The sequence below is a fragment of the Cyprinodon tularosa genome, unplaced genomic scaffold, assembly GCF_016077235.1.
Source record: "Cyprinodon tularosa strain WSP-4 unplaced genomic scaffold, ASM1607723v1 ctg331, whole genome shotgun sequence".
Taxonomy (NCBI): domain Eukaryota; kingdom Metazoa; phylum Chordata; class Actinopteri; order Cyprinodontiformes; family Cyprinodontidae; genus Cyprinodon; species Cyprinodon tularosa.
The window spans coordinates 244503-267483 of record NW_024039043.1 but is presented as its reverse complement, the minus strand read 5'-3'; the positions used below and the strand labels follow the sequence as shown (position 1 = coordinate 267483).

Below are 22981 nucleotides of genomic sequence, written 5' to 3'. Positions count from 1 at the left end.
TACCACATTATTCAAAACCAGGCAGGGATGAGGGTTTATGACTTTGCATTGTGTGACCAAGAAAGTACAACACAGGTCAGTTCATCAGAATGCCTAAAGGAAAGGTATAATAGTCCTGCTTAAAGGGTTGCAAAAAATACTTAAATACTAATTATAATAAACAAAACAATCATATTAAACAAACAGAGATTCTACTGATTAGAGCTTGATGGAAACTGAGCTTCTGATTAGTGGAGACAAAAGTCAGAAAAAAGGTCAAATCAAATTTTTATTTATTCACATTCTTTGTATCATCTATTTACTTTGTGTTTTTTTTTATTGAAGTTTGTTTGAATAGAAACTTTGAGCAAGCTCTTAACGCATTATATAAGCAATTGTTAAATTTAAGTAAATCATAAAAACATCTTAAATAAACTTAAATGACTGCATATTACTGATGATCAGTCATAGACTTTAAACTTCAGATAAATAAAAATGAAAATGGATACTTATTTACAAGTCTGTCCTATGCTAAATGAAGTCACATTTCCAACAAATCTAAAAAAATGTATTAATTACCTTTATTAACCGTAAAGCACATTTTTATATAGTTTAAAAGAAAAGTCTTACTTCTATAAATAATCAAACCATTGGATAAAAAAAACTAGACAGGAGTTTATCTCACCTGGCCGATACATTTGTGGTGAAGGAGACACAGTCAGTTACAAAGGACAGCGGTGTGGTTCCTGTGATGTCCTCCCACTGTGCAGGAGACGTCCCTCCTGTGTGAAATGGGGCCATTAGATGAGCTCATTTGCCTTCGAGAAAAGCCTTTCCTTTTTGTTCGAATTGCCCCAGCAGCAGATGGACCATGTTCTAATTGTCTACATGTCGACTTGCCTGTGATGCTGCAGAGCAAGCGCAGGCATGGCGCAGACTCGCCTCGCTGGCCACTAGGATGACCTTCTGCCGATCGGGGAGGGACTGGGATCGTCATAGTGATCGGCTTGTGAAACTTTCTCCTTCTAGGCTCAACGGTGACGATGGGGCTGAAGGTTGCTCTGTTTCCAAGGACCGCCCTAACTAACTCATCTGGCACTGGCTGAGCCTGCACAGAAACAGAAATACCAAAATAATGAGGTCTTAATACTTGGGATGCAGCATTAACGACAGAGCTACTTACTGTAGAATACTCAGAATTAAAGGTGACAGGCTAATTGGGTAGGATTCAATGTTTGACAAAAATAGGTCAAATATTTATATAAGAGAACATTATCTGCAAACATTACATTTAAGATAATAAGAGGGGTCTTTGTATACCTGCAGACCCACACGGATCCTCTTGGTTAGAGCTCCCTGTGGAAACGAGGCTTGGACCATCTGCACCGTGCTGCAGGAGAGGACGCCTCCGTCAGGACCCATGTGATTGGACTCTTGCTTGATCCTGGACACCACAGCAAAATACTGCGGAAAATCCCTTGTGATGATGCGGCAGATCCGCTTCTTCTCCAACTCCTCGGGACTGTCCATCTCTGTTGGACAAAAATAAAACTTATTGCATACTAGTTTAGGATGCAATAAACAATTGTTACAATTTTAATTCAGTGCAATTCAATTCCGTTTATTTATATAGCGCCAAATTACAACACGTTATATCAAGGCTCACAATTGTAATTGTTAAAGGCTAAATTTGACTAAAGAAAGGAATATTAGAGAGTTAGAACATAACAGAGTTCAGTTACTTTCAAATCTTTTAAAAAGTGATTTTCCTTATATCTGCACAGTCTGCTCAGAGTTTTTTGATGAGATAATCTATTGAATTTCTGTAAGAGTTTTGTACATTCAACTCTTTAAAATTAGCTTATTGTTAGGATTCCAGTTTGTGTGGGTTGTTTTTGTGTTTTTCTTCTCTCCACCACCAGATGGTGCCCTTTCCTCGTTGAGCCTCCTTGCACACCTGCAGCTCCTTGGGCCATTACCAGAGGAGTATTTGAGCAGCGGGCTGTCACTACCTTGACGCCAGAGTGTTTTCCAGTATTGGGTACTCTAGCCATACTGAGATCAGTTTACCATACTTTGATTCAGTTTACCCTCAGATTTTGGAAAATATTTTCTTTACCTTCATCCATCCCAGCGAGCAGTTCCGTGAGGTCTTCTGGCCTAGTGTCAAACTGGTGTTCCTTCCAAGTGTCCCCGTTATCACTCCTTAACACAATCAGCTCCCTTTCTTTCCCTCTCATTGAACCAAAATGAGGGATTTCCACAATAACAGGTCTAAGACAGGAAACAGAACATTACAGTTGTTATATATCTGTTCAAGCAATTCCAGACATGTAGATGAGTCATGGTATTGAATGTTGCCTACCCAAGAAACTGAGCACCAGCAGGTCCGACCTCAATTAATCGACTGACCAGCCCCTCTCCCTCCACCATAGGCGGAGGATAGGCCAGTTTGTGCCTTTTGGCTAAGCGACAGGTGATGCGCGTAGGTGCCGTGCAATTCCTGGGAGGAATGATGATGCGCATCCCATTGTGACGGCTTCCTCTCATTGAACCACCACGAGCATCCACCATGAAGCTGACCAAGAACCTGCAAGACGAATGGAGGCCAATTCAAAAAAGGGAGAATGCTAGAAAACAAGGACAGACATGGATGGACAGACACACGGAGAGGAGAACGGTTCCCATGCTGTGATCACCGGACACCCGAGTAAAGGGAAAAGTAGAAATGAACCAAAATAGACAGAGAGAAAGAATAACAGAAGTAAAAAGATGCTTTGAGCTCTGAAGCTTGACAGTTCTCACCATCAACCTTCTTCTTTCCTACATCGGACATCGTCTGAAATTATGTGCTGAAAGCTCAATTTTTCCAGCTCTTTGGTTGAAGATGAGATGGATGTCAAAGAGCCAGTCCCTCAACAGCAGCATTTAGTGGTCAGATATTTAACAGTTTTCACAAATTTTTCACAAAGATCAGGGTATCAATGCTCAGAAGATATGCATCCTATGTGTATAATAATGAACTTTTAATGGCACCCTAGAATAAGAATATGAGAATGGATGACGTGTTGTTTAAGTGTAAATACGAGTCTAAAATACTTTGTTATAGTGTCTCAGAAAAAGTATTCACATCTCTTAAACTTTTTCCCATATTCACATTTCATCCACAAACCTCAGTGTATGTTATTGAGGTTTTATGTGATAGTTCAGCACAAAGCAGAGGTCATCTGTGGGGGAACACGGTGATGGCAGCGTCATGCTACGGAGGGATTTCAGAATCGACCTCAGACACTCCTTACCCAAGCTGACTGAAAAGCAATTAGTTTGCAAATAAAATTAGTCTAGCTATCTAAAATATGAACAGCAAAATGTGGTCAACATATCCTTCAAATGAATTTTCCTTCTTTCATTAAGTTTTATCATAATCTGTGCTGATCTATCACAAAATAATGAAATCAAATACTTTGTGGTTTGAAGTTCTACGATGACAAAACTTGAAAAGATTGAAGGAGTATGTACCGCAGCAGGACCCCTGAAAGTTATGTTTTTAGTTTATATTTCGGACATGCACTGGGAGAGAGTCGTTGCACAGAAAATAAGGACTCCCAACACACATTTACTACCTCGGCATTGCAAATGAAACACCAAACCACATGGATGCGACGGGCACAGATTGGACAGAGAGGGGGGAAAAAAAATCAACAATAATGAAGATGAGAAATGGAGGAGTGAGTGACATCACTGTGACATCATGGCTGTGAGCAGCAAACTCAGTCGTCACCTTGGGTCATACTGAGCGAACGGGGACGAGCAGCTGCAAAGTAAACACATGGGGACAATGCAGGAGGCAACCAATCCCCCCCCGCCAGAATGCAATTTTAGTATCAAAGAATCAAAATGTCTGTTTGGATCTGCAATGGGCACTGAGGATGAAAGACGGCTTAAAACAAAAAAGTGGTAGACTGGAAACACTTAAATAGCACACACTGTGAAAAAAATGACAATGAATGGCATAACTTCAACACCTACTAACTTACCAGACAAAAATAGAACCAAAGTTGGACATGAAACATCCCCGTATTTAATCTATAAATAAGAGCAGCTAATATCTGTGCAAACACAGTGCTGATTGTTTAAAACAGTCCTTAGCACCTGTCATATATTCAAAGTGGGAGCAGGACATGAAAGCAGAACTTTATCAGTGTATCCAAATGACACACATTAGGCTAATGGAGGATGAGCTCATGTAGAGCATGTAGTTTTATTTGACTAATGATTAAAATAGAACGTCAGCGGGTAAGGATCTACATCTGGAGCATATCTAGATGTGGGGTGTTACATAAGAGCTTTAGGGGATGAATTTTTTTTTTTTTAAAGTAGCTATTACAAAATAATGTCTGTAGTAGCAACAATGCTGTCTGTATAGGTTTTGGTGGATTTGCTGAATATGAGTTTTTTTTTGTGGTTATTTTCATGCATCTTTAGAAGTGTAAGCAAACATATGTCTGGAGACAGGATGAGGCAATGCTCTTACCCAGAGTGAATAGGGCTGGAAGCAGTGTTGTGACTGTGGTCCACAGTGTCCGGAGTCCAGCTGTAGCGGCGCATACAGTCTGAACTATAGTCCCCGGTCACGGCGAGGTGCTGGAGAAGAATAGGAGAAAAAAAAGGGGAGATAATGATGGAAAAAGAGAACAGAGATAAAAGAAAACCAAATAAACAGGGTGGAAATGAGAATTATCAGGCAGTGGGAGCACGGTTGAACAGAGTGGAATAAAGGACCAACATAAAAAAGAGATAACAGTCAGAGGATGGACAGAAATCCACTTTGCTTCCATTTTCATAACCCCTAGTTTCCTGCGTAGTATAAATTACTCTCAGTTAATATGAGCCCTGAGACAATTACTACCTTATTTCATTACCACCAGTTGCATGTTTCTACGGAGACCAATTTCTACCTATGTATCTAATCAGCTCAGTTCAGAGTTTGGATATATGGATATATCCAAAAATACAGAGTGCCTAGCCAGCGTATCCTTGCCATAGGTGTTTTCACTACTAGTATAATGCTATGTCTCATTTGCAGCAGTTAACAAGTTTTAACATTTAAATTTAACAAGAAATCACCTAAAGAGGCACTTTCAGATATTTTAGAAAACCCAAACTCGAGGAAGTACTTATATTTCATAAAGAAAATATAATATTTTTTAAAGAAAGAGTAAATAATTACTTTAAGAAATGCTTTTTGTGTCGATAGGACTGCATTGTGAAATCATTTATATAGAAAATGTCCTAAAAACCCTGCCACTTCATTAGGTATACCTGTCCAACTGCTTGTTAATGCAAAATTATAATCAGATAATCCCATGGCAGCAACTCAATGCAGTTAAGCATGTAGACATGGTCGAGACAATCTGCTGTGTTTCAAGTGGAGCATTAGAATTGTTAAGGAAGGTGATTTAGGGGCCTTTGAATGGGGCATGGTTGTTGATGCCAGACAGGCTGGGCTAAGTATTTCACACACTGCTGATCTACTGGGATTTTCATCCACAACCATCTCTAGGGTTTACAGAAAAGGGTCCGAAAAAGAGAAAGTATCCAGTGAGCAGCAGTTTTGTGAGTGCAAATGCCTAGTTGATGCCAGAGCTCAGGGAAGAGTGGCCAGACTGGTTCGAGCTAAAAGAAAGGCATCAGTAACAAATTACAACAATAACAACTTACAAACGAGGTATGTAAAAGAGCATCTCTGCAAAACATGTCAAACTCGGATGTCACTCCTGTTAGATAAGGACAGGAAACTGAGGCTACACTTGGCACAGGCTCACCAAAGTTGGACAATAAAAAAATTGGGAAAACATTGTCTGGTCTGATGAATCTTGATTTCTGCTGTGACATTTGAATGGTAGAGTCAGAATTTGGTACCAACAACATGAAAGCATGGATCAATCCTGCCTTGTATCAGGACTGGTGGTAGGGAAATGGTGTTAGTACCTACTGTATAGTCAAAGCCACAGTCTACTCCTAGTCCTACGCTTCGTACCTTTATGATCAAGTACCCATATTCTAATGGCACATGCCATGTCATAAAACTCAGACTGAATCCTTGCTTTATTCCACATTTAATAAAATTTGATCAATTGTCTTAATATCGGCTTCAAGAGTGTTTTTCTACCGCCTCATGTAGTTTGCAATGAAGGCTCTTAGATTGTTGACCTTGTAGAGCTTCAGGCAATCCAGGATTCATGTGTGGCATTGAACCATTCATTGGCTTTCTTGCAATCAACCCAGGCAGTGCACAGGTTTGTTTTTCTGCTTTTGCAGACACAGAATACTGTTCTGTAAACCTGCAGCGGTGTTTGGCTCCTCTATATTTTTACTGTTCTGTACTGTTGATCCTTATACCTGCTTATCTTAGCCACCATGGTGCCTGACAGGTGCTTCCACGTTGTGAAGAGGCAGGATATTGGTCGATAGTTGGTATATTGTGTGTGAATGTGTGTTCTTGTTTTTAATACATTGTGGGGCCCATTTTCTGGGAAGGCAGCACATTGTGAGGACCGACTGCTCCTTGTGGGGCCTGATGCCTAAACCCCACAGGGGAATTGCTGTTTGTGCGTCAGGGATAACATTTAGGGCTCAGGTGTCAGTTGATGTAGGGGTTAGGCTTAGGTATTAACCTGTACTAGTTAAATTTAGGGTAAGGATCAAGGTTAGGCTGTAGGGATTTGTGATACACCAACAACAAAAGATTATTCTGAGGGACAAATGAGGTCAATTTGAACACCCTTCCCCTTTACTGTAATCTAGTCACCAGACTAAATATAGAGCCCACCTGTATTTCGTTTTATAAAGTATCAGTAAATCCTTCCCATCTATAGTCAAAATGGGTGTGAAACGTTCACAATGACTTGACCCCTGGCTGGTTTTAAATGGCTGACGGCAGCCCTCTCCTTTTCATAGTTAAGAAAGTCTAGGACAAACACCAGAAAATGCATAAGTATGCCGAAGAGCCAAAACGGTCAGCACGAGCCAGAATGGTACATTTAAAGCTCCCATGTCAACATGGTCCCATGACTTCTTTGCATGGAAAGAAATATGCTACGGTAAACTGCAGCAAGCACAGCCAAAACTAAGGACTAAAATTTAATGGAGAGAAAAAATAAGACATTAAGGGAGCTTTGTTCAAACATCATAAAAAGGACCATGTGAATCAATGAAAAGATGTGAAGGGAGAGGAAGAAGGCAGAAACAGTTACAACAGCAATGACATGAACTCACAACAAATAAATTAAAGTAAAAGTATATAGATTAAAAAAAAAGCAACCATGAATCTCACCCACATAAAACAAAATCAAAAAGCTAAAGAATATGCCTGAAATCTTCCATGCCGAATACCTTGTTATGTGGGTCGACCAGGTAGAAAATGTCTTTACAGACAGTCTGAAGCTTAGGGGAGATTAAAAACATTTTTTAAAGCTTTTACTTGGGAGCATGTGTAGCCCAGGTAAACAAACTTATTGATGTTAGTTTTGATTAAGAATTTATGAAAAAAAACAACACACATTTATATTTATTGAAAAATGAGATCACATTAGATCTGACCGTCACTTATTGTATGACATCAGAGAATAGTACTATGAAAAGTGGTTAAAACAAAAAAATCAAATATAATATCATAAAATGAGTGAATCCAGATTAGATGGAAGAAAATAGCTTGACTGAAATCTTTAGGTTTAAGAAACTCTTTTTTTGAAAGGATTATATGTGCAAACTCTCACCACCATTACATGCTTAGCCTTAACAGTGCATCTGCCAGTGTAACCAACAGAGGCTAGCTACTTTAACTTTTACAACCTGTGCTTTGTGTTAAACATAGAGGAAAACAAAGAAAGCACAAAAGTTGTGAAAATAGTCAGATGTTGACAAGCAACTATCAAACGATAGATGTATGAATGCCAAAGAAAGTCAAATAATAGAGGATGATATCAAAGAAAAGAAAACATTTGCCTTACCGGATCTTTTGGGGGGGCCAGAATCTCCTCAATCATCATGCTGTCTCTGGCAAAGGAGCTCCGGTTGAGAGTGTTGGACCTATCCGAACTGAATGAGTGGAGGCTACATGTTACCATGCAATCCAGCGCCACGGGCAACAACAAGTGACGGGCAGAGGGACAGGGCACAAAACAAAAAGCAAAAACTCCATTACAATATGCAACCTCCAGGGAACCAGAATTTAGTTACTGGACAAAAGAAGAGTCCAGTTGCCAAGGGGAAAATGTAGAGAGGCAGAAGAGCCCGCAGTTAAAGGAGGAAGAGATACTGTAGCAGGTTTTTCAGAGATGGAAATGAGAGTGAGGTCAGTTTATTTGCTGTAAGAGATAAATAGGGAAAGTGGGCAGAGCAGAGAGGAAAGTGAAAGAGCTGAAAATATTTCTCTAGGAAGGTGTGGTGGGTGTGCATCATAAGGACAGATTTATCTAAGCTAAACATGATGAAATACAAGAGATTAGTTGGCAGGGGACTTTTTACACTTGTGCAAGGGGCAAAAAAAACTTAATCTCAGCTGTCAAACCTGCTTTGAGGTCAGCGACAGCATTAGCTTCGTTATAATAACAGCATTTCTCGGCATGTCTCGGAAAAGCGAGGTATGTTTTTTGCTCAATCTTGCTGCAGTCTGTTTTATTGCTGCGTGCAGTAGTGTGTGGCTATTTCTGCAGCATCAATGCAGTACTGTGGATTCCTTTCATCTTTTTATTTATCTCTAGCTCTTTGCCACACAAAGTTGAACATGTGTTTGGCTGCACAATATGTTTTTAAGTCCTTTCACTTCAACATCAATATTCATTTTACTAGGGCTTATGGGCAATACTTTACACAAGGTAGTGCATAATTTAGAGGAGGGAGAAATGTTTAGTGTTTTTTTTTTTTTTGCAACTTAGATCTGGTCATTTCTCATTTGATGTATTTTAAAACTTGAAATTAAACTTTTTATGGCTTTTTAAAAATGAGTTTCTTCTTGCCACATGTCTACATAAGCTAGATTTGTGGAGGACATGGCTAAATATTGTAGGTAGCTCTCTGATTAATGTTTTCCTTACCTGGCCTCCCTGTTTAAGTTTGTGATTCTGACTTGGCAGGTTTGCAGTTTCCTTATCTGTGTCCATGGTTGAATGATGGATTGGATATTTCTATGCTTTGGATATTGATTTACAACGTAAACTTCACATCTTTATCTCTGACCTGTCTTCTGTGGTCCTAGCTCTCCATAACACTGCTTGCTTACTAATTTACATCTACAATCTTTGTAACAGTTGAATTTTTACTTATATGAATTGCATTCAGAGGTAGCAGAATACAATGTGTGAATACAAATGTAGTCAAGACCACAGAGATTTTTATTTGTATACAAATAAAAAACATAAATAACTTCATAATTGGTCTTTTAGATAAAAATCCACATCAGACATATTAAGATTTGTGGCATGATTATGTCAGACCATAACAGGGTGTGAATACTTTTGCAAGGCAAAATTAAAATTGGATTTCTTTATTTTATGCTTTATAAGTGATTATGCATTAATAAATTAAACACAATTTTCACACCCACAGGAAGGGTTGACGTCACAGTGCTGTGTTGTCTGTGAAAGTAGTATGTGTGTATAGATGCGTTATGTGCATGGGAGTCAGCGGCCGGGACACGAGGGAGGGTGGAGAGATATTGCAGAGCTCAGCGGGTTTAAGTGGGCACACTATTCAGCAGAGAGAGAAGCCCTTTATTCAGCAGAGACGGCCTACACTGTCAAAGTAACCAAGCAACTCTGTACAGACTGAATGGACTCGCTGGCATGGCGTCCACCTCGCCCCCCTCTTCTGTTCAAACCAGGACCTTGTTTGTTCTTCACAGCTTCCTCCTTCTGCACATCCCTCTCCCCTCACTTCTCTTTGTTTCTTTCTCATCTTATGGTCTGTCAACTATCTATTTCTTCATAACAGTATTTCTTTATTCTGCGCGCTGGGAAACATTGCACCGGGCGGTTTAACAGAAGGCATTTCTGCTTTTTCTCAATCTAGCTTCTTTCTTTCCACATTCTTTTCTGCTGCCCTACTTCCTCTTGGCACACAAATCAATTTATTTTACTGGTGATTACCCACTCTGTAAATGCTGTTTCTCCAATTCTCCTCATCTGAATAAATCAGGGGTTTTCAGTTGCAGTGGGAGTGGGTGTGGACACTCAAAGACAACTGCTGACTGTTGAGTCGTTGTGAACCCATGTATATGTCAAATTTGCAGGTGTGTCTCTCCTCGTCTGTCAGCGACCATGCACACTTTCCATCTCTGCAAACCATCGCTGTATCTGGAATAATCCTTTAGGGACCTTGATTACTGAAATGTTGACAAGATCGCAAGTCGGACAGGGTAGAAGAATCCGAACGTTTTAATCCCTGGAAGTTACACTTGGTGACACTCCATTGAAAGGTTAAAGAAGTTAATCTCGACAACAAAAAAGACAACAAAAAAAACAAAAGAAAACACATAAACTAGAGATGCACCGAGAACAACAATGGTGACCAGATTTGGGGGATTTTCAGCTTGATAAGTGCTGATTGGTATTTTTTTTTTTTTAGCCAAAACACAAACTGATTGATTGACTTTATTGATCTCACAGTGGAGAAATGTACTCGTTACATCCGCTCAAATAGTCAAAGGAAAAGAAGAATGTGGGAAGAAAAAGGTGCATGGGATATATACAGTACCGTATATACAGTGCGTCCACATATGAAAGCATTTTTTTTATAGTAGTATTATTATACAGGGTTATTGCACAGGGTGTTTACATGAGTATTTATATAGATGGATATTTAAGTTTATATATATAGTTATTACACTGGATGTCAAATATAAAGAAATAGGTTATTGCACAGGGCATCAAATAAAAATTGTAAAATACATTATACATTGCCCAAGTTATTGCCTTAGTAGTGTCGTATTTTAGAGTCTGGTAGAGTATGCTAACATTCTGGAAAAACATTTTTTTTCTATTTCTAATAGTAAATATTGTCGACATTTTTTGTAAAGTGAGATATTTAAAAATGAAAGATTCAAAGGTGTTCTGCTTACAGAAACAGAGATCTTTTTTTTGGGCTGTTCACTAAGACCTCTACTTAACTTCAACAAAACAAATCAAAGTTCATTTCTTTTAGCCGTTTGAAGAATTTAGTTCTATCTGTGAAGTTTGATTTGGAAATATTTCATTTTTGGAGAAATATCTGTTAAGGAAATGATCTAGTGGAGTAAAAGCTCATGAAGAATAATGCTGACAGCTAGAATGCTAATCACACATCCTTTGCTTACCGCCGATGTTAGATGCCAAAAATGGTTTAGAAAAAAAATCACTAAATCATATTGTCTTATTTAAAATATCAATGAAATAATACCTTACTAGAATTGTGTAAAGCAAACTGTTGTCATACAACATATGATCTCACATCTTCTTTTAGAATTAATGATCAAATCACAGAAATGTTGCATTACATTAATTAATCAGTGATTTAACAAGCTAAAACAGTCAACAGAAAATAAGTTTTAACATGACTTTACATTTATTTTGAACAGACGTGGAAAAAGAAATATCTATTCATCTACAATCAATTTAAAAAAAAAGTTTAGCTAGAATTTATTTCATTAAAAAAACAAATAAAGAGATAAATAGCAATTCTTCTAAGTTGAATATATGTGCAGAAATCTCTGTCTTTGATGGTCAGATATTTATTTTTAACTTATATCACCTGAAGTAAAAAATAAATAAGCTAGTAGGTATCGACAGGTCAATATGATACAAAACGGTAAACCCAGCCACCATATTCTCGGATAGGTGCATCTCTAAGATAAAGTAAACAAAAACAGAAAACACCACTAAGTGCTTCCTTTGTTTTTGTTTTTTTTCACACCAGTAATCCAAATAAACAAATTCACTTTCTAATTCAAAACACAAATATAATGAATTTGTTGAGAAGATATGGGTGCCAACCAGCTAAAATGGAGAAACAAACAAACAACAATAATGTAAGATATCAACTCCCACAAACAGGGAAACGGCAACAAGATGACACTAACGTGGAACAGAATGACTTGTGGTGTTTGGTGAGAGTTTAATACATAAAAGACTGAAGGGACGAGGGAGAGAAACGATTCATAGCTTATGCTTTAACTTCTTCCACTACTGCTACCCTTTTCTTACCTGATTCTAGGGCTGGAATGAGGGACAGGAAAACAAGGAGAAGAACAAAATAGAAGAGTGAAAAGCAAAGCATTTTGAAAACATTTAGGTATGATATGACTTTTCTTCAAACATAGGGCACTGATGCTGTGCTTTTGCATGGTTTCCCTACATTAAGCACTTTTTTTTTCTGGGTTTAGATGAGTGTGTGTATGTGTGTATCCAGCCCAGCAAAAACCATGCAATGTTGATGTATAAACAGAAAGGTAAGGGAAAGCAAAGACCTAATTCAGCATCATATGTAAACACAGATCAATACATTAATTAAAATATTTCACAACATTCACATTATTGTAAAAAGACATTTATGCACAGCATTAGTCCAACAGGAATGCATTTTGTAGAATTTCACATGATCACAAATTGCATTGCAAAGAGATGGCAAAGTTATAAAAACTATCAGAGTTGCACCTAGAGATGGTTTGGTCAAAAATGTGGGGCTATTTTGAGCTTGACCTTCCCTGACTGCTGATTGACCATTCATAAAGGAAAAAAACTGTTTCACATTAGGCACTAACAGATAATACCAACAATATTCTTTAAAGTGGAAGCTGTTTCTGAGTAAAGAAGCTCAAAGTGAACTATTTTTAGTATCACTGACAGGTTTAAAAATACTTTTTGAGGAAAACAATTTAAGAAGCTATCTAAAAGGACAGATTTTTCCAAAGAGGCTATCTAACTTTTTGCTCAGGCTGCTCCAACTGAGAAATTATTGTTATTTTTTCTTCTCTTTTAGTTTATTAACACCTGAATGTTTGACTTACAAAAAGGAGTCATCTATTACTGACTGACAGTTTGTCATGAGGACAGTTCTGATGAATTGACACAGGGACAATACAACCCTGAACCAATTTCAGGCATTATTGTGCAACCTAAATATGTTACTACATAGTTTCTTCTCTTTAATCCTTCTGAGCTTTCAACTTCCATGTGTAAAGGAAAATGCTTGGAAATGTTGACTGCTTTTTGGAATTCTTACAATGAAAGGTATAGTGGAGGATCTTTGCAAATTTTTGAAAAGACCCCTCCTCTCCACTTAAAAGGATAAATAAATGAACATGCACAACCCTGTACCCACTCCCGAGAGGAAACTCCTATTAAATGTGTGGGAGGGCATGCACGAGTCCATTTCTCCTTGTGCAAGCTGTGTTTAAAAGTCACTGTTTGCATCGATCATACAAGCTTACTTTCCAAAAGAAGATTTGCAATTTTTCCACTATGTCAGACTCAACACCGGTAAGTGAAAATGGGAACGAGCACTCTGGAGTCCTTACATAACATATCACCAGAATGATTGACATTTAAGAGGACCACTTATTTTGATGATACCGAAAAAAGAACATCCTCCATTATAACTATAAAGGTTGTACATCATCTAAGGGGGTAGCTTTCAAACTTTTTAGAAAACGTACCTCCATAATAAACAATAAGCTCAGTAAATAACACTTTCTAAAACAGCAGTACAACAAGGGTTTTGGATATTTGTTAGAGTGAAAAAAAAAAACATAGAGGCCATAGAGGATTTCCAAGCAGAAAAGTCCAAAATCCAACATGGCTGCCTCAGATTTTAAATGTTTGTAGATTAAAAAGTAAAAATTGTTTATTCAAATGTTTTAGTATTTCTGTCTAATTGAATACTTCAAGCACAGCTTTATATAAATTCCTTATTAACTACATAGCTACAGGGGCAGTTGGTGTTGTACTTCATATGGGGCCCACCCAGATAATGTTCCTTATTGTTGTGTCATTATGCCATTGCTTCAGAGTTAAATGTAACATTGCGTTTATCATCAGATGCTCATTGTTCAGTATAATCAGTTCTACCAATTCCCAGTCTTTTTGGGAGAAAACTAACTTACAATTTCCTAAACTAAAAATGTTTAAAACTCAACTTTGCAATTAATATTTCTTTCTTATATAATTGCAAAACAAACTTTTAACTAGCATGTTTACACATGCTGTTACATCACCTTTGTGTCTAAATAGTTATTAGCCTATCCTGGAAGGAAGACAAGACGGAAATATTTTCAAAAGGGTTGAAACAGTCCTAAAACTGAACAGTTTTAGACTCACTTGGTTTGAATTCTGTGTAAAATCTCCTTTAAGAAACCTCTAACCATCTGATTACTGATATATTAAATGAAAAAGAATCGACAGATTAATCAATTAGCAAAACATTTCTGAGAGAAAAGTTGGAATCAAAGTGGAATATCATGGTACATCTTTGCAACAATAAGAGAGGAAATTGACCACAAATATCTGATAAGCGATATCCTTAATATCAACAATGACAAGCATAGTAAAATGTATATGATTATAATAAAGGTAAATCCCCTCACTTCTCACAATCCTGTTAAAATGTAAAAGGCAGAGACATTCAGTGATTCTGCTAAAACTTTTTCCATCACTGTCCTCTAAAACAAACATGTTTACATGGAATGTTTCCATCTAATTCTGGGTTTTCCCTGGTTTGCAGGGCCCTGCTGATGTTAGCAGCTTCCTGTCACAGTTCAGCTTTTTTGTCTTGTTTTTTTTAATCAATCCAGCCATCACAGTCCACCTGCCATCTGTCACTATAGAAACAATAGCCTCTGATAGGTTTTCCCTGCAGTCTGCCAGTTTTCCACAACAACCTTTTGTCTTCTCTTTGAGAGTGTACTCATGCGGGCGCTTCGCTCAGAGATACAGCTCCCACCTATACAGTGTAACACTTTGAGCTGTTTTGTGGTTCTGCTCTAGGTTTGAATGAGGTCACACAAAATGCCGAATCATCGGTTCAGGTTGAATCACTGGATGGCAACTTTCCAGACTCTTTGAGGAGATTTCTAATATTTTGCATGCATTCAAATATCTATATAAAAAAACTAAATATTTTATAGCATACCTCAGTTTTGTACATTAAAGGACTATGCAGTAGTCAAAAATCTAAAATGAAGGTGACCAGAGCATAAATAATCTCCCAATAATCCAGCTGGATGTATATGAAATAGATTTAAATGGCAGGTGCCTACCTGGCGGAGCGGGCCCCTATGCTGAGGCCCATATAGCCCTCCTGGGGGAGAGAATCATCCCCAAGCTCCTTCAGGTCCTGAGGTCGCAGGTATTTGTCTGTGTCACCGGTCATGGCATCCTCACCTGGAGGAGAGATCAAGTCAAACCATTCTGCATTAAACTCAGCAGAAAAAAAAGGAAATGATGCAGCACCTCAGAAAAGGAAAACAAACCAGATTAGTTGCTATAATGAGTCTCTTCATTTCATACGATTATTTATTAAGGCCCTGGGGCAATTATAAGCAACCCTGACGTTAAAGCAAAGCATCACTGCAGATGTACAGCCTACTGCTACTTTTATTTTAACCACTTCAATAGACCCGAATCCTTATTTGTTGCAGCTCTTTAAGAGGTTAAACATGATTTAACAAAAAAAATCATCAGAGGCAGCAGTAAAGCAACTTTGCGGTAAATATGCTGCTGTCCTATAAAAATCAAACGCAGTACCCATCACTGCACTCAAAACACAGGAGACAGAAAAGACGCAAAAACAAACACGCAGCGGGAAGTTGAAGAGCGCAACGCACCTCGATCAGCGGAGCGGTGGACGATGACACGCCGATCAATGAAGCCGCCGGAGCGGCTGTAGTGTTTCCCCTTCTCCCTCATGTCCGCCTCTGTCCTGCCTGCAACACTGTGCTCCTTCACCGCAGCCCCTCCCACTCCTGCCGTCAGCACTGCCGCACTCCGAGCAGACACACAAACCCGAGTCAAGGGAGAGCCGAACGGGAGCGCTTCCGGTGCCGGATTTCAAAATAAAAACTTACACGAGCCCGAATTAAAAAAACAAAAAGAAAAAAAAAAAAGGAGGAAAGCTATAAAATAAAATAAAAAAACAAAAAGATAACTGGCCTTTTTTTCAGGGGGGAAATGAGTCGAAAATAACTTTATCAGCCTATATTTTCTTACCCTGTATGTTTTCATGGTTCTCTTTCAGTGGTATTATTTTGTTTTATTGCAAACTGGACAAGTAGCCTAAATATCAAGAGACTCAAGATTCAAGCTGATAATTTGCCTTTAGTGAAACAGATGCGTGACTTCTCTCACATTTCTATTGTATTCGAATGCTTCACTTTAATATTTTTGTGTGTTTTGTTTAAGGATTTTTTATTTTGACTTTATAAATTAGTTATTTTAAAGATTATTTGATTTCATTCTTATTATTTAAAGAGGATTGCACATCCAAAAGTGGCACTGGCATTTTTTAAGGTCCATCTGGGCATTAGAAGAAGCAAAGCAATCTGTTAATGTAGCAAAGTTCAACCTTAGATGTTTGAGCCAGAAGTTTACTTCAGGGAGCCCTTAAATGGAGTAGATGCTCTTGATGGAACAAAACAACAGCTGAGGACCCCAGGGCAACTAGGGAGCCCCAAAGAAAAACTAATTTTATTGATTTTTTATTTTATTTATAGTCCTTACCATATGAGTATAGTAACCAAAGGTAGCTATAGTTTCATAATAAAGAGTGCATTTTCTAACTCTATACATCTATAATCATGCAGAAATCTTTCTCATATTGGTCTTTGGACCAAATTGACACACAGATGAGGAAGGACCAGTGTAGTTCTTACAGACAAACTTAATCTTTGAAGAATACTCTGATAGTTAAGGAAGTGTGTTGGTTTCAAAGATGGAACAACTTCCAAAAAGATAGATAACCTCGTTTACTCACTTCTCTCAATATACGATCTGAGCTCTACCTCAATCTATGGGTAGCTCTTTTGGCGGCCTGCACTCTCCTTTTGACTGTTGTATCTGTTGGATTACTTTGAATATTTTCAAACTCAAATTAATAGAGAACTACTTTTGATATTCCATGCTTCTATAAAAATTATCAGAGGTTATTAGTATAAACAACAGAGTTGACTGTAAAATCTCTCACAGTAATATCAATAAGATCTGAATTGAAAAGCTGGGAAGCACAATTACCATTAAGTGACTGGACTACTGTAGGTAGTTTAATTTAGGTAGATTATGTTTTCATAGATATAATTTGCAAATAGTTAAATATATTTGTATTATGTAGAGCAAATGTTTCAGTTTTAAATTTCATTTCATTGTCTACCGGCTTTAAGATTACTTTTATTTTTATTATTTAGGAACATGCTTGATATTCTATTTCTTATTGTTTAAATTATTCTGTTTTTGTATAAATAAATGTATCACCTTGTTTATCAAGGCTAACATACCTATTGCTATACTTGCACTAAAAGGCTCCTTCTGCACCTTGCTGTACTACTGTAAAAAAGGACAAATTAGTTTAATTAATTACTTTTAGTAAAAGTAGGTGCTTGTTACAGATAGGAGACTCTAAACAGCACTGCCAGTGCTTCATGAGTTTATAGTAGGTGTGTGAGTGATCTGATCAGAATGCTGATTGCAGCTACAGTTATTATTGAAAAGGGGGCCAAAATCTAATTTTCTAAAGGCCCCACGGCAGCTTGCACTGGCCCTGCATGCCAGTAAACTCACACTGTGAAGCCAGCTGACTAGAAACTCTATTGGCTTAATAGTTAACTGGTGAGAAATTTAGACTGTATTTTTCAATAATTAGCTTTTACAATATAGATGATAATGAAACAGTAAGCTACCGGTAATTATTATATCTAAAATTGAAAGTATTATTGCAGTAACTGATTTGAATGAAACTTTTTCATTCAATAAATAAATTACAACACACAGTTTCTAATAGAAAAAACACCAAGACAAAAATAATGCATTGCAGTTTCCCAAAATACTTCAAAAAGATTAAATATGACAAGCTGTTCACCTTTTAGGGAGTTAGCCTGCTATATTCAGGTGGTGAAACACAACTTCCTGTGTGTTCTTTAATATACACTTTTTCTGCCTTGACCAAACAAGCAATTCCCTTCTTTTTAAAGCAGAGTCTCTCTTATCTATTCAAACTCACATCTAAAACTTAATAAATTCATCCACATCACAGTTTCCTTTAAGGATAAAGAAATCAACAAATAGACAAATGTATATGAAAATGTTATATCTACCAAGGTGGCGTTTTATATTGGCTCCTTTCACTATTATTCTTATTATTTTTTTAGGCTGATATGTTTACTCAACGTGCTCTTATGGTTAATACCAACTTACCTTTTTCAAAAGCAGCCATGTTGATCTGGGCTCTGTTGTTTATTTATTTTTTCTAAAACTTGTCTTGGTCCTACCAGAACTTAGAAACAAATAAAAATGAAAAAGGATCCACTAAGAAAAAAACTCTTATGAAAGCCTGCATCGATCAGTCATTCCTGCGCGGCTCAAAAGAAAAAAGCTCCGCTCTCTGTTCATTCAACTCCAAACTGCGCTCCGACTAAACCTGCGCGTTTTTATCCGCCGGCGCGCGCCATACCTTCCGTCACCTTTCAGCAGAGAAATGAAAAGAGTAAATGTAAATTCTCTGAGGTTTTTTCGCCTTTGCGAATGTCATATGTCAAAAAGCCATCTGATCAACATGAGCTAATTCCCCTTCAGGCGGCTCAGAGAAAGAAAGCTCATCTTATTGGATTTAGAGAGAGAGGGAGAGAGAGAAAGAGAGATAAACTCTCCGTCCACAACAAACACAAGCAGAGCAGCGTCACTGGAAGTGTTTAGAGCTCCGTGGAGAGCAGACACAGTCAGCTGACAGGTTATTTCAGCAAATGCCTGGGAATCTCACTGGAGAAGAGAGTGACAGAGGAAATAAAGAACAGGAAAGCTCTGTATGCTGGAAACCAGGGAGAAAGTTTGGCTGCTTGTCAAACTGGGGAAGCTCAGTAATGATGAAAAACCCAGCAGGCTTTTTTCAGCCTTTCTTTGAACATATTGAGATACAACTCTATGTCTTTTTTGTTAACCCTGCATACTGCACCAGACTAAATCTTCCAAAAAAAAAAAAAAAAGAAACAAACAAACAAAAAAAAAAAACTATTAACAGAAGGTCACAAGAAATACATTTTTTTTTCACGAAATATGCAGCTTAATTAGAAATCTGAAAGAATAGTTTAAGTGAGAAAAATCCACAAATACAGCCAGCAGCAACACATACTAGTCCCAGTTCAACCTGCTCTATAATAGGATTTAGGATTTCCCCATATTGGATTAAAGAGAGTTGTGATAAGTCTTAACTTTCCCCTGCTGCTTTACAGAGAGAAAACCGTTCGGGTGAGGAGGGATGCCAGTCCTGAATACAACACCCTTATTCTACAGGGCCACTATCACTACCACAGGGCATATACACAGTTTATATAACGCAAGAGACTGTTGATCTCTTTATTTACAATCTGTCCATGCTGGCGGGAACACAGTGATAGTGATGTTCCAGCTCAATAATAAAATATTCCACCATCACTTGATATGGTTGTTGATTCTATATCCGTATCACCTGAAAAAAAGAACACCCCCTCCAACCCCTTTAGGCCGTTCCCTAAGTAACAGCCTGTGAACAAGCTCATCAATTTTACAAGCGTGTTAGCTGAGAAGTTCCAAAACAAACTGCAGGGGACTGAAGGTAGTAGCTTAAAAACATGTGTCTACGGTATTTCTATATACTTGGCTCTGAAGGACTAGACTAGCTATATTCTGATGCTGCCAAGAATGCAATTGTTATATATCCTATCATGTAAATGATAAAAAACACTACTGCCCACCTTTTCTTTTTATTTTCTTGCATATTGCTCACTTTGTAAAATGTTCCAAATTCTGTTTCATTAAAGCTAAAGACATAAATGAACTGTATTAGGATTTTATGTGACAAACCAACATGAAATAACACTTAACTGTGAAGTTAGAAGGTAGAAAAGTATTGGTCTTTCAAAATTTTATAAAAAGGAATCAAAAAAGACTGATGCATTTGTGTTTAACCCCTTTTTTTAAACCAAATTTCCTAAGCAAAGTCCAATGCAACCAACTGCATTCATAACTGTCTTAGTCAAATGCAGCCTCATTGTGTGCAATTTGGATACATGTTAGTGAACCTGTCCAAAGAACACAGCAAACAGGTCAGGAGGAGATCCATAGCCTAACTAAAAGACTGGCAAGAAAGAGGTCACAATAAGCAGAAAGTCATAAGAAGCAATAATTAATGTGGGCTATAAATCATGTAGGAGATTCAGCAGATATTTTGAAGAATTGATGATATATCGGACCACAAGCTTTGATGCCAATGCAAAATAGTATAAAAGTAAAAAAAAAAAAAAAAAAAAAATTCACAGATTTGACAAAGAGAACCAGTTTTAAATTTCTAAAACCTGCAGAGCTAAAGAGTAAAACTTGACAGTACTTTTATTTTGCAAAGGTATTTTCTTCAATAAAATGCAGATGGTATAAATTATAGAATAAAAGACCAAAAATAAATTTTTTTATTTTTGCACAGCAGTAGCACACATGGTTAATAGAGCTTTGCACCCAGAAAAACAAACAAATCACATCGCTTAAGTTAAGTATAAATTCTTGATCAATAAAATGGGCAAAACAGCTGAATAGCAGATAAGCAAAAATGATTAAAGGTTACATTTGTCTGCTGATTCTATAGAAACAGAAGGCAAGAAGCAGGAGGCAGATTCAAACCGACCGGTAATACCTTTATTAACATCAGAACATGACTCTTCTCTGAGAATTTGTGGCGAATTAGCCTGAACTGTAAGTTGGATACACATATTCAAACATGCAAAGGTCAAACACCCTACCAAAAGAAAGCAGTCATAGCTGATTTACAAGCAATCACATACCTTCATCATCTGACATGTCCAGGAACTCGTTTATGGTCTCTGGGACGTTGATTTTGTGTTTTTCTGATGGACTCTGGACAAAAAAGACACATTGTGACAATTCAGATAGTTAGAATCTGCTGATACATCCATACACGGACACATTATCAAGGTTTTTCTAATCTTTAATATCACAGTGGTGATACGCTTCAATTTAAGCCTTTTATCTGTTTCCTAATCTGGAAAACTTTCCACATGTGACAGAGCTTGCAGATTGACTTTATGGCTTATGTTGCCATATTTGTTCATTCAATGCACGAACTGTGCTCCTGGATAAATGATCACATTTAATCTAGACAAGTCTGCAACTAAACAAGTGAGTTAAATCAAGCTGATTATTTCATTACACTCTAAAGCCTTTATATAGTTACAACAGTTATACATTTTTTTACATTATAATACAAAACCCTTTTGAAGAAGACAGTGTCTGACCATGGCTGAGAGATTTTCATCGGTCATGGGCCTCAGAGTGTCCACCACAGAGATATAACCCAGACGACGGGCAATGGAAAGGGCAGTGTTCCCATTCTAAACAATGGCAAAAAAGGGCTGTGTTTAAGGTTCAGAAAACAGAGAAAACATTCCATATTTTAGCCTGTGTTTTCATTGTGCCTACCACAGAGAGCTCGTTAGCTGAGGCTCCGTGCTGAAGCAGTAGGTTGATGATGTGGGTGTGTCCCTGCTGAGCCGCTTGGTGGAGTGGAGTGTAGCCATTCTAGGCAGAGAAACACACACAATAAGTAAGAATTGGAGAAGAAATCAAAGACCATGTTCATACGTTCCACTGTAGTCTGTAAATCACTGAACTTTGACCATTGAATCTCTAAAGAGACTGTGCTTAACTGCCTACTTTAAACAACAGAACAAAGTTGATGATTTCGGTCAAATGAACTTAGTTTTAAAATCATTTGTAAAACCAGGCTCTGTGATATTAAAGTTGTGATTACATGATTCTATTTATACAATTATATAATTCCCCCTGCAGCTTCTCTGGACTCTCTTATGAGTCTAAACTGGATGCTGATGACTTTCTTCTTGTTTAATATGCTGAGTAACTTATATTGAGTGTTTTATTTGAAAATAAACACTTTGATTAATGCTAGTTTAGTTAACTACTAGTGTCTTTCTTCATGAATGTAATATGCATTTTAATATGAAAATGCCTAGAAAAAAACAGAGCCACATACCGTAATTGTTAATTAACCTTAATTTTACACATTAATTACATTTAAAGACTTGAAATAATTTTTATAGATTTATCAGCTCAATTTCTGTCAAACATGCTTTTTTTGTCCTATTTGTTGCTCCCTTTTGCTAAAAAGTCAACAACAAGCAGAAATGTAGAGTAGTGTAATCTTAAATAAACTGTTAGATTGTCCATGTTCTTTTAAAAAAATATTACAAAGGAATTAAAAACTCTGTTTTTCTTTTCTAAAACTTAGTTGAAAGGTTTGCATTTTTTTCTTACACAATGGTTACATTGTGGACATGAACTGGATTTAAATTATATTTAGAGCGACTACATCACTGCAAAGGTTTGTTTACCTTTGTTTTGGCATTGACTTTGGCATGGTTCTCCAAAAGGAAATTCACCATCTTTGCATTGCCGTAGTGACAAGCCACATGTAGCGGGGTGTAACCGATCTGTAGATGGAGAACATGAAAAGAAAAGACAATAAACAGAGAGGAAGGAGGTAAGCTAATGGCGATTAATAGAAGAATTGAAATGGAACGGGACACCTTCCAAAGATCTTCATCTTCTTTTTTTTTTTGGTGAATGATATTTTTAAAAGAATGTGGAAACATGTTCATATAAACAAACAGGCAAGAGCTGTCTCTTTAAATGACACCGAAAACCGCTTCATGTCTGCTGAATTATGACTATGAGCATCACAGTTTTAGAGATCAGAGAAAGAA

The 22981-nt window shown here is 37.4% G+C and overlaps 1 protein-coding gene across 1 annotated transcript in view; it reads right to left on the bottom strand.

Annotated features, from left to right (window-relative positions):
* Window positions 1-22981, bottom strand: part of LOC119789119 (ankyrin-3-like) — a 106134-nt gene that overhangs the window by 29045 nt on the left and 54108 nt on the right. The window contains exons 19-33 of the mRNA XM_038293902.1: window positions 22610-22708; window positions 21681-21779; window positions 21497-21592; window positions 21026-21098; window positions 15269-15392; window positions 12219-12230; window positions 7992-8094; window positions 7375-7425; window positions 4514-4623; window positions 3761-3793; window positions 2345-2569; window positions 2099-2253; window positions 1300-1511; window positions 880-1087; window positions 665-761 (exon numbers count right to left, since the gene is read on the bottom strand). Coding sequence (XP_038149830.1) covers window positions 665-761; window positions 880-1087; window positions 1300-1511; window positions 2099-2253; window positions 2345-2569; window positions 3761-3793; window positions 4514-4623; window positions 7375-7425; window positions 7992-8094; window positions 12219-12230; window positions 15269-15392; window positions 21026-21098; window positions 21497-21592; window positions 21681-21779; window positions 22610-22708 — 1697 coding nt within the window. The remainder of the gene's footprint in view (window positions 1-664; window positions 762-879; window positions 1088-1299; window positions 1512-2098; window positions 2254-2344; window positions 2570-3760; window positions 3794-4513; window positions 4624-7374; window positions 7426-7991; window positions 8095-12218; window positions 12231-15268; window positions 15393-21025; window positions 21099-21496; window positions 21593-21680; window positions 21780-22609; window positions 22709-22981) is intronic.